The following is a 12,231-nucleotide window of genomic DNA, read 5'->3' on the forward strand; positions in this document are numbered from 1 at the left end:
AGAAAAATCATGATAAAAACAGTACAAGTTTCTTGCCTGAATAATTTGTTACATAGTGCTGATTACATTCGGATAACAAGAGTTTGAAAACCTGACATTTAAGTGTTGAAAGTTCTTTTTTTCAAGCAGAGCTCACTTTTCCTGTTGCATGTCTTTGCAACCGTCTTTGTGAAGCAGTGGGTGGTCCCATGAACACTAAGGACCACTCCCCGTACACGGGTCCCCTCCCCTGGATTCCCCTCCCTCTGCTAACCAGGAGCCCAGCCCAGCTCCCTGTCCAACCACTCTGCTCAGCCCAGACTAGCAGCCACTCAGAAAAAAAGAGGTTAAAATCAACTCAGAACGGTGGAGGGAGGGAGAGAGAGGGGGCAGAAAACGCCCTGGAAATCTGGTTGATCAAGAAATCGAAAAAGACTGACAGAGTCCTAGCAGACTGCGAAGGCGTGACAGTGTGAAAGTGTTTTTCTTGGAGTGAGGAGAAGTGGAGAAGTTTTCAAGGATGCTCAAGCAGGCGTGAGGCTTCTAGGGCGCTAAGGCTGCGCACAGGTAAAGCTGCACACTTTTTTATTTTCTTTAATTGAAGTTAAAAGTTTTTTTTTAAACTGTTCTTTCGGTTTCTGAACTTTAACAACTCTGCTGCAAGACAACAAATCAGTCGTTCCAACTTGGCCAGAGTTTAAATAACTAACTTGCAAAGGCGTCACAGTTATCTGTCCAGCATTCTTGTTCATAGCACCAGGCACTTGCAGTGAGCGTGTTTATCATTGTAAGATTATTATGAGTTGTTTTATATGACTAGAAAACTTGTCTCCAGAGTTTTTCAAGGACTTTTTATTTTCCCCTAAGGGAATGTTTTTGCATAGGAGCATCTTGCCTAAACAGTGTTATTTGTTTTCATTGTAAATATGTAGAGTGGCAGTAACTTTGTGTGAAAACATTCATACATGATAAATATTTAATTAAAATAGAGCAGGACAGGAGATGAGGGTGTGGGTACACACCCACCACATGAATGCAGACTAGATTGAAGTTGTGCAGTTTACTAAGATGCATATAAGTCATTCATGGCTATATACTTTATTGCCTTTAGATGATTTTGATCCTTCTTAGAGATAACAAATAAGAATAGCTACATTTGTGTAGTTATTTCACCTTTGTGCAGTGTGGATGTGTAGATGTACTTTGCATAGTGAGTGGGACTTTTTCTTTTGTACAGGACCTTAATAACCCACATTTTAAAGTTATATCAAAGAGGTGCCGAAATGATTGTTGACAGTGTTGATGTTATCGCTCAGATGTCTCTCTTATCTAATCCAATGTCGTTTGCCAAGAAATGGAAGTTTAAAAAGTTACTACTACTTCCCTATGAGAGTGTACAGCAACAACTTTGGGTGTGGATCCCCCCTCTCTCCTCCCCCTTCTTTTTTTCTCTCCCTCCCTTTTTGTTTGCTGTCTCCTCACAGTGGCACACCCTTTAGTGCCAGTGAAAAAAAGGAAAACCATCCACGCTACAGACAGTTTTTTGCAGCGGGTCTCAGCAAATTACATTTAAATGTCCTTTGTGGGATACTAAGGGTGTGCTGGCGAAGACAGAAAAGTCATGATTATGGCTTTTTCTATGTCTTTTCACTGGATTCACTGTGTTGTTGGTTGGTGGTCTCTCTCTCTCTCTCTCTCTCTCTCTCTCTCTCTCTATATATATATATATATATATATATATATATAGAGAGAGAGATACAAAAAGTATTATATTTTTAAATGCAAACTGCTTCCGTTTATTGGCTAAATATGTATCAGCTTTTGAACAAAACCTTTTTGGTTTGTGTTGCGCAACATGAAGTTGAAAACTTTCACTGCTGCTTGGCTCTGAGGCATATATGCATTTCATGACTTACTTTTTAAGGTCTTGAGCAGAGAAAGATTTGTCTTTGTCTATTTTACCATGGGTCTCTCAACCTGGGCTCCTGGCCAGGGTGTGCAGGGGGAGAAGAAGGGAGGAAGACAGGGAAAGAGAGTCATGGAGTGAGTTGGTGAGGGGGGGATGGGCGGGGCAGGGGGTTGAGGAGGGGAGTAATGGAATGTAGTGGTTTGGAAAGACAAGCTAATTGAAACCAGGTTTGAGGCAGAGCAGGGGGAAGAGCTGAGACTTTGCACGTTTGGGGAAAAGAAAAAGAGGCATTTCTGAAACCCTAAAGTCAGGGGATTATTTTCTTTCCCATAATATATTTAAAGCCTAAAATGGCATCATTTCAGCTGTGGTTTAAAGTAGAATCACTGCATGTAGTGCTGCCTATATTTTATGTGAAGTGGGTGTATAAGTTGAGAATCAGGAGTTCAGAAAGATCCTTTGTTTAATCTCACTTGGAAGTCAAATTTCATTGTGCTGTTGCGTGTCCTCTGCAGCTCCCTCCTGCCACACCCAAAAGTCACTTTAGAGGAGGGTTAGCGAGAGCTGATTTTTGCCCTGCTCTGCGTAGTCTTTTCTACAACGTGCACTTAACTCACACTGGGTGACCCACAGCTGTACATGTGTGGCATTTCTCAAATTGCTCTAGTCAAGGTGATTGATTATAACACAGGCTGCTTAAAGGGCCAAATGTAGTGATTGTCATTTAATCGGCATTATGTTTAGCGTTTTTAGCTTTACTTGGTGATAATACGGTGTGAATAACCAAACTAAACATGATATTTCAGGTGTAGAGTTTTGCTTCAAGAGAGGGTGTGGACCTTAAACATAATAAATTTGAAGCGTGATTTATATTTCAGCTGCTCAAACATTCAGAGCTGCTCCTAACCGCCCCAAAGCTGAAATGCTCGTCAGTTAACAGGGCCTCATCTTGGCCTGGGGTGGATACTGTTTGTCTAAATACTTGCTCTGTCTACCAGTGCAGCAGTACAGAGGGTACATTATTTTGTCACCTAGCAATGTAGGTCACTTGGAATTCCAAAAAGCACACCTTGAAATTTTAAAGCTTCATTGATCACATTTTTCTTTTTCTTTCACTCCGATGTTGCGGCTCTTCTCACCCATGTGACAACCAGCGTCGTTAGTAGGAAGAACTGGAAGAAGAGCATGCCGCATGACAGTTTGGAGCCTTGACAGTGTTGAGATGCTTATCGCAGTTCTCTGCCAGCGCAACTGCGTATTCTCGCAGTGTTGACTGACAGCACAGGCGCGAGGAATGGTGTTACTCATATGTTCCAGTATAAAATGCAAGGAAACTGGTCTCTGGCATGCTTCCTCTGCTATTTCCTCATGGGTTTGTTGAGCGGGTGGTTGAAGAGGTGGGGCGGGGGGTGTTCAGTAAGCTGAAAGAAAGCGTGGTGGTTTCGAACAAACTATAGCGTATCCTTTTCACACTTGGCTTTCATTACGAAACCAAGCATTCCGGACGACTCCGTAGACGCACACCCTGGATATTGGTTGGATAAAACAATGCAAAATGTATAGAGTGAGAAGATTTTCAATGAGCAACACTTTTCTTCCCTAAAGTTGCAAATAAAAATTTAACCATAGTGTGCAATTTCAGAACGTCTTTCTAGGCAATCCACCCAGCAGCCACGCCCTTCTCACTCACCCACTGCTGGAATGTTTCAGTGTGTACTCAGTATTCTCTGTGGAGCGCCTATCATTAGCTTGTCTTGTTTTTGAGAAACAGTTATTTTAAATTTGCGATGAAATAGTCACAATAAGTCACAAATAATTCTGTGGCAACCACGCACCTGCATGCAATTCAGACTATTTCACTGTAGATTTTAGCAATGTGGGACCTTCCCAAGCATGGAGCTCAAAAAGGGCGTGAATCATTTCTGTCTGATAAAGCAAGAACTCGCACCAGTACTCCTCCAAACATCTCCTATATAAAAATATCAAAAGCCATCTGTTACTAAGCACTACTTGGAGATACATGCCCTAAATGTCAGGGCAACCATGCTTGGAATGTAAACTGAGAAATACATTCAACATGGTTTTTCTTTATCTGGCACAAGATATTCGAGGATGGAACTCTCGTGTGGTCTAAATAGAAGTGTGAATTGAAAGTACAATCCTGATGCTCTGTTTATGCTTCAGGTTCTTACAGCAAAGGAAGTCTCACATCTATATATACATTCTGCTGCTATGGTTGCCACCTAACTCCTACTCATAACCTTGTCCCCTGTTCCGTGAATGGACTTGTATTTGCTCTCATTCAAGCAGCAGCTGAATATATTGCCATGTTAAACTAAGCGTGGCAATTTTTTGGCGTGACCTGTTTAATGTGTCAGTAAGCCTCTTGTGATGTTCTTTTTATATGGCTGATCTGTTCAAACTTGGCGCTTCTCTTTGGTCTAACTTGTTATGCCAGTTCAAAATTTACATCCTAGCTGCTTGATAGTCATGCCACTGAAACTATTGTTGGGCATTAGCCCAGGATCACTTCTCATTTAATAGCAGAACAGATCTTAAAAAATAGTTTGAATAAGCTTTTTTTTTTTCAAATCAAATCAAGTTTTTTGTCTATAGCACAGTGTTACATATACAATCTCAAAGGCAGTTCTTGGTGTAATAATAGGAATGCAAAAAATAGGAATGCAAAGGAACAGGATCTCTAAAAAACCTGTAAGAACCCTCGAGAGAGGAAATTAAAACTGAGGTCTTAAATGTCTTGGTGTGTAATAGAGAACAAGCAGTTATGACAGAACTGTGCAGAGCTTAAAAAGTATGTGAAAATCAAGGCAAAGCTGAAGTATGCTTCAAATGCAACCCCTCATTTCTGATTTTTTAAGAGCAAGAGAGGAGGATTTTAAGAGTTTCTTCAATTTTTCCATTTGGTGCATGACTCCTGCCAAAGTCACAATGGCTTAATCAGAAGCAGGCCAAGTTAGCGTCAGTGGGCAGGCTTTAGTCTTATGTTGGACTTGTGGTTTGCTTCAGGGCTATGTGGACTATGGAGTGCAGAAAACAACCAATTATTTTGACTCTCGTTCCTTTTATACACGTCACACGTGCACGTCCTATCTGCTTTTGTGAAGGAACATTGAAGGCCAGATACTGCTGTCTTCTTTGGTATTTCTTCGCTTTTGCTGTGTCTAAATACAATGCAGCAGGGGGGGAAAGAGAGTCTGTTTTGTTTTGACAACAAGACTGATTAGGTCACTGGTCTTCTCTCCGTATCTGCCTTGCTGTACTGAGGTCTTTTTATCTGCTCATAATCAAATTTTATCAGAGCTCCACTCTGTGTGATACACTCTGAAATTGAGCCTTAATCATTGTCACATTGCTCCTCTTTTCTCATTACTAAATTGATTGGATTTGGCAATCAAATTGGTAGACGGACTAAAGCTGCTTTGATCAGTTTCCAGAATGTATTGACCTACTTAAACACAAAGTATGAAAGTTAACAGTCCAGGTTTGGAGGCATGTCTCTTTTTAAGTGATGGGGTGATGAGCTGGCTGCTGTTTACTGCGTCAGTGAAGCGCATGTTAAGCCAAAAGACACAAATGTAACCTCTCAATGCACATTTGACACACGTCTTAGGGTGCCATCACAGATGCACTGCTGACTTAACGTTGCATTTTTGCTTGTTTGAGTGGAACCTGGAGGTTGGGGGTGTGTGGTGGACTCATTGCAGGTGGGTGGGCACTCCAGCTGTGTGCGGGGTGGGCAGCACAAAATAAAGCTAGAGTTAGTGTCAGAAGGAGGACATTTCTTTGGAGTTAGTCACTGTAGAAGAGGTTGGGCTTTCTTCCAGCTGGCCTGAGGGCTCTATCAAGGAATGTGTGTGACTGGAGGCCTGGGTGGGGCTGTGCACTGTGCTACTCCCTCTGCAAGTAAAGCCGAGAGGCAAAGCGACACGATCTGTGTCGTGGACTGTGGTATGGTACTTCTGGGCACTGCGTGTTTTTATTTGCTTCCTTCACTGTTTGTTGACCACATTTTATCTTCCAGAAATACCTGCAGATGTGCTATGTGTGTGTGGTCTTACCAAGACACTGAGTAAAGAGGGTGGGGCAAACTGTCTCATATATTTTGATTTTGTTAAATCCGATATGCCTATTTCGTCATTTTCTATCATGACGTTGTAGCACAACACCTAAAAGCTTACACATATAATAACTTTATCACTAAGGCAAACACAGTGTCACATTTTCTTTAGTCTACCTTGTTGTATTCTGTGACATAACAGTCCGAATCAGTAACAGGGGCATGAGTATACACAGCTGCTGTGGTGCAAGTCTCACTTCACACATGTAATGCGAACCCATTACTGGCTGGTATTTTATCTCAGCTATGTATTCTATTGGTGCAACAGAAAACAGGCCAAACTTTACTACGTTTTTTAAACTTTGCATCACTGTTAGGGGCTTTGTTACATTGCACAGGTATTAAAATCTGACTGTTCCATCTCACAAATATAGTAATGAGCAGTTTAGGTTATTGAACATAAAATGTTGGGAAGGGGGAAGTTAATGATGGGGTTGAAGAAGAATTTTCCTGAAGGGCATGTTCCCACTGGTGCTGCATGTCTCTGCGCACATCAAGTCTGGTTCTGTTTGTACTGAGACTGACAAAAAGAGGGCTTTGTTTCACAATAACACAATAATTGGCATAAGACCTGTAAGATGTTGGGCTAGTTACAGCACGTGTCTCACATTTTCAGCTTTGCCTTGATTTTCACAAACACAAGACTGACTTAGTGTAAAGAATGATGCTCAGAATTTAAATGATAGATTCAATTTAGGCAACAAACTTTGCTGCTATATTTGCTATTATTGCTTCGCATTTCTGCCTTTCTGTTGTGGTTTGATATTTTTACAGTCTTCCATGAAGCAGTGAAACTAAGGCAGATCAATGCATTAGCATTTTTAATAGTATACTTCCTCTCTGAATTCCTCTATAGCCAAATTTTCTTCATTTTTAATCAATTTCTAGCAAACCTACTTGTTGTAGTTTGGCTAGTTTAGAGACAAACAAGTGGTTAAATTGATTTAAAAAGACATATTTCCTTACCAGTGTCAACACTGCTTCCAGCTACTTGTTGGTTAATTATTAAAGCCTCTTAAGGTGATGATTGATCAGCATCAGTAGTCTACTACATTAGACTACTTTATAAACGTATCTAAAAAGAAGTAAAGGAATGAATACCTGTGATTAAGTCTAGTCATGAAAGTAAAAAGTGCAGGGGCTTTTTTGTAAATATTTTCTTATGCATAAGTATGGTAAGCTTGTAAGCTTCTAAAGTGAATCCCCACTTTTTCAGTTCTGCCTTTCCCATCTCTTAATGTGTAGGCTAACATTCTATAGCTAAATTTCATCACTTAGTACTGAATCCTACCACAGCATTTGACTTTATCATTCATATGGAGATGCACCTCGTAACATAGCAGGGACTTCTATGTGGAAAAGACATGCATAGCTTTTTGTCATCTGTCAAGCATGTGACTGAAACTCAACTTTATATAGCAACATGGAATGTTATTGCAAAAGAGAGCAGCAAAGGTTTCTTTGCTGTCTTAGCAATACTTAATCTGTGTACAAATCATACTAATTGTGTTTTTTTTTTTCAACAGAAGTCAAGAATACAAGAACAGAAGCAATAAACTGAAGCTCCTTGGCTTTGCTTGAGCAATCCAAGGTAAGTGAGTGCCCTTAAGTATATTGGAAACGATACAAAGAAAATCTATGATAGACTACATAAAAAAAGGAGAGAAAAAGAAAATCAATTTTCTTACTACCATCACTTTGCTCAAACACTAACTAGTCAGTGTTACCACAGAGCAGCATCTATTTTATGGTCAGACTGCAAACCGCTTTTGGAATGTTTGCTGCAAAGCCTCCAACGTAACTGGAAGGTCATGCCGCCGTCATTCAGCTGTGAAAGGCCTGCCTTGTGGAAACCTGATACCTGGGTGCTTCTGCTCCATGTGTCTCCTTTTGGTATCCCGTCCCTCCTCCCAAAGTGACCACCTGCTTCACTCAAGTCCCTTTTCCCTTCTTGAGAAACGACCATGTCAAGAGCCCGCCAAAGATAATTTACTTCTTTTGTGTGTAGGGAAAAACTAGCAGTACTTTGACTGATTAGTGTTAAATCTGTAGGCCAATGATACTGTATAAATGATCCATATCCAGAAATGCTCTGTGGTTGCATTCGAGGTAACAGAAGCTTTTGTTTGTCTGGCTGGCTGCTCATATCCCCTTCTGGACAGACATACCAAGCCATAATAAAACATGACAGACAAGCCCGTTGATCTACCTTCGTATTTGGCATTGGATCAGCGGTACTCAGGCACGTTATAGAAATGAAAGAGAAAGAATACAGAGCTGAATGACTGTCATGTACTGTCAACTCCTGGAGTCCCAGACCATTTGCTATGATTTCAAGAACAAGGGCTCATTCATTTGGCATATGTTTATAATCATAAGGTCTTTTTGGGTTAATTGTTAATTTTCCTAATTTAGTTTATACTTAATTACACTACTTTCTAAGTTTATCTTAAAATAAGCAAAGAAATTAATAATTGTGATTAAGTTGAGTAATGACAGTAAAAAGTGCAGGGACTTTTTGCAAATATTCTCTTATGCATATCTCTGAACTTGTAAGCTTCTGAGGAGAATCCCCACTTTTTCAGTTCTGCTTGGATGCCTTTCTTTAATGTTCTATAACATAGCTTGACAACAACCCCCCCCCCCTTTTAATTGCCTCACTTTAATTTTTTTTAACATACTCTTTTCCTTATATCTCTTTCTGTGTGTTTCAAATTCCCCCTTGATTTCTGTTGCATGCCTCAGCTTCCCCCCACAGCTTGCTGCCAGAAATATGTCAGAACGTCTAGGACACAATGGCCCAAATAGTTCAAACATGGTAAGCCTGTGTGCTAGGCCAAAATCAAAATATTTATCAAAACTATATGATTATGCTTGAAAATAAACCTTTGAAGGGATAAAGGGATAGTTGTGTCCCACGATTATGCGTATGAATGTGGATGCATTCTTAACTTCCCACCCTGTTTTTATAAACCCAATAATATTTCTTATGCTTTTCCCCTGTGAACATTTTTTCTGAACAATTATCTCATCTAGCAGTAATCTGTACAATGCCAATAAGACTAGCAAAAGAGAAAAACAAGATCATGTGAAAGGTTTGTCAGTTATTTGGGTCTGTTTTTATTGACTGGATTAGGACAGGATATATTCGGGCAAAATGAGCTGTGTTCGAGCCCATGGGGAAGACAAATTCCCTTTGATTTCTCCCAAATGCTGTGAGTGTGGGATCTGAAGGACACTTTAAAGATTTTGTAAATGGCTGCATCAGTTGGCCTGATTTGAATTTGCTCTACCCAAGATAATTAAATAAAGCTGTGTTTTTTGGTACTGTTTTTTTTTACCCCTTCAGTTTTCACACATTTCAACTATAACTGATGCATATAATGTTGCAGCTTGAGGTCTTGATAGATTCGTGTTTCAAGGTACTATGAGGCCATGCGGAAAAGCACAATGTGATAGAAAGAAGGGAGGAGGACAGATGAAGCAACAAAGTGAAGATCAGGTTTTATATACCTGCAAGCGGCTGGAATCACCTTTGGAATGAGCATTATCCTATTCTCCGGCATAATCATGCTCAGTGGCTAAATGCTATTTTTTCAAAGAATTTTAATTTTACCTCAAAGCATTGCATGCTTTCTTCAGTATTCCCAACCATGCAGATCCAGTCTATTTATTGACTTGTGTTAATTTGCAGAGGGCTTGTTATGTGACCTAGGACTGGCATCAACAGACTACAAATAACTGAGACAATAGTTCATATTACACAGAACTGTATGCACCACCTAGATCTGCAGTCTTAATTTGGACATTGCAGGAAACACCAGAACTGTTTTCTTCTAACGATCTCATTTGTTTGAAACACTGCATTTTAGCTGCATGGCAGGAGTGGCATATGGCTGCTGAATAAGTGATGCATATTACAAAACCTCTTAAAACTGTTGCTTCTTTAGCTTCGTCTCAGGTTCCTCTTGTTTCCAGCAACTTGTTATCTTGCATAACAGAGAGGCAGTATCAGTGAATGAGGAAGGGATTCGTGGCCTGTGTGGTAACTGTGTTCTTGACTGTGGTGTAAAATTATATTAATTTTTCTGCTAATATTATTATTTCTAGCACATTGACATTAACATTAAAATACATATATTTGTAAGGTCAGACAAGATTATCAGTCTTATTTTTTTTCCAAGTTATTATTCCTTAAATCTTTGTTTTTAATCATAATCACAATAAACACAGGAAACTAATCACCAAAGTGACTCATATCCTGTTTCATTCATCACAACTATGAATAGGCTTTTGCCATTTTCTGTTGGCCGATAGAACCTTTGTTAAATCCTCCTCAATGGTTACAGTAGGCATTTTTAGTGATTGTCTCACTGAAATGACTGTGGTACTAGAGCTTTGCTACTGTCTTGTGGTGCAACATCATTAATCAAAAAGTACTTCCAATAGTGTTGTCACCAATCACATTACATTCTCTCGAATTAAAAAAAAACAAACAACAACATAAAAATCCCTTTCTATTGGTAGAGACACATCATTGTGGAACAGCTTTGTATATTTCGAGGAGTGGGTGGTGGAGAGCTTGGTACTAACAAAACAATAGGTTCTGTGTTCCAAAAAGGAGAGTGGGTATTACCAGTCAGCATGTTTGTGGACACATGTCTAGTAATGTTGTCAACAAACTTTATCATTGATGTGATGATCTTTTTACATTGCAAACAGCGATAGTGACAGTTGTTGAAAAGCTAAGCATGAATTTCAGTTGGCCTAATTTAAAGTGATATAAATATGGTAAATTTGGCAATTATTTGAAGGTATAATGTATACCTTATGTACTCTGATGGCCTCACCCAACCTAATGTGTGCTACTACAGCGTAAAGAGGTAGATCATTGTCATCAGCTTTGTAAAAACTTTCAGCTGTAGTGATAAAAAAATTAATAACAAATCTATGGTTAATTGCTGAAAAGGAATTCATAGCTCTTGTTATTGAACAGAACTACAAGCTTAATGTGGGATCCTATACAAGGGTGCAACTGTTTTCCTATTAGATTAGTGTTTGTGGTTGTACATCTGTATTAGAGTAGTAACTCTTTTAGGTGATGTATTTGTTACCATACATTTCTCCACCTTGGTGTGTTTTTGGTTTTTTTCTTTAAATAAAGTACCTGTGACCCTCACTTTTGTTTCTATTGATGTTTGAGTTGATCTGTACGCAGGGGATTTGGCTGTTTCCTCAGGGCAGGGAGTGGTCTGACTTCAACCAAGTTTCCAAAACGTAGTGCATCCTGGAGGGAAGGGAAGGCACTTATAGTTAGATAGGCTATATTGTCTGAAGGAGTTTTAACACCATCTAGTGTTCATTTTTGGGTCTTTTAACCCAGGCTCCTTACAAAGTGGGATGTGGATAGAATTTGTTCAAAGTCTGTCTTTTGTTTTTGCAGGAAAACAAAGAGAATTTGTGCTACAACGAGGCTTGAATTGAAGAAAACAAAAACAAGGTATTTTAGGAATTTAAGGTTTAAGACTAGTATTCCATATTTTATGCTGTAAAGAGTTTTTGCCAACTAACTATGATTTTTTTCTGTTGAACCTGCTATTTTTATGGCTATGTTTACAGATGGCTGACGAAGAGGAGACAAGGGAGGTACTCTTTCCAGATTGGGAAGGTGCTGACAAAACTGGCATGACCATTGAACAGACAAGTGGAGGACAGCTCTTTGTTAAGGAGGTGAAAGGAGAGTCACCAGCAGCACGGTCTGGAAAAGTATATGAAGGTAACAAATTCAGTTTTTGTTCAAATATGTAGCTTTCACGAAATGTTTAGTAAGATGTGCACGCTGACTTTTGCTCTTTTGTTTTTTTGTGCTGCTTCCACTTAAATCATAGGTGACCAAATTGTGGGTGCCACTATCTACTTTGAAAATATGAGTTCTGAAGAAACAGCAGAGCTACTAAAGACACTGAACAAACACAAGGTTGGACTGAAACTACAAAACAAAGGAGACAAATCCCCTTACTACTCACCGCTGAGCACACCATGTCGTTCACCAGTCAGCACCCTTACATGGGAAGGAAAGACCCGCTTTGGAGATTCCAGTCCAGATATCATTCTTGTAAGTTCTTTTTAAAAAACAAAAAAGGGGAAAAAGCCCCTCAAACAAACGAAAGAAAAACCAACTACATTATCACTCATATGTCTGCAG

The 12,231-nt window shown here is 39.6% G+C and overlaps 1 protein-coding gene across 8 annotated transcripts in view; it reads left to right on the top strand.

Moving 5' to 3' along the window:
- Positions 1-292: 292 nt before the first annotated feature.
- The window catches only part of ahnak (AHNAK nucleoprotein), a 32,862-nt gene continuing 20,923 nt past the window's right edge, over positions 293-12,231 (top strand). For 5 of the 8 annotated variants that reach the window (XM_026142808.1, XM_026142835.1, XM_026142826.1 and 2 more), the window contains exons 1-5: positions 294-546; positions 7,553-7,617; positions 11,470-11,526; positions 11,646-11,802; positions 11,915-12,141. In XM_026142808.1, coding sequence (XP_025998593.1) covers positions 11,646-11,802; positions 11,915-12,141 — 384 coding nt within the window. In that variant the 5' untranslated portion in view covers positions 294-546; positions 7,553-7,617; positions 11,470-11,526. Of the gene's footprint in view, positions 547-7,552; positions 7,618-11,469; positions 11,527-11,645; positions 11,803-11,914; positions 12,142-12,231 lie in introns of all 8 variants that reach the window. The other 3 variants (XM_026142854.1, XM_026142862.1, XM_026142843.1) reach the window with 2 other exon arrangements.

The sequence above is a fragment of the Astatotilapia calliptera genome, chromosome 2 (genome assembly GCF_900246225.1).
Source record: "Astatotilapia calliptera chromosome 2, fAstCal1.2, whole genome shotgun sequence".
Lineage (NCBI taxonomy): Eukaryota > Metazoa > Chordata > Actinopteri > Cichliformes > Cichlidae > Astatotilapia > Astatotilapia calliptera.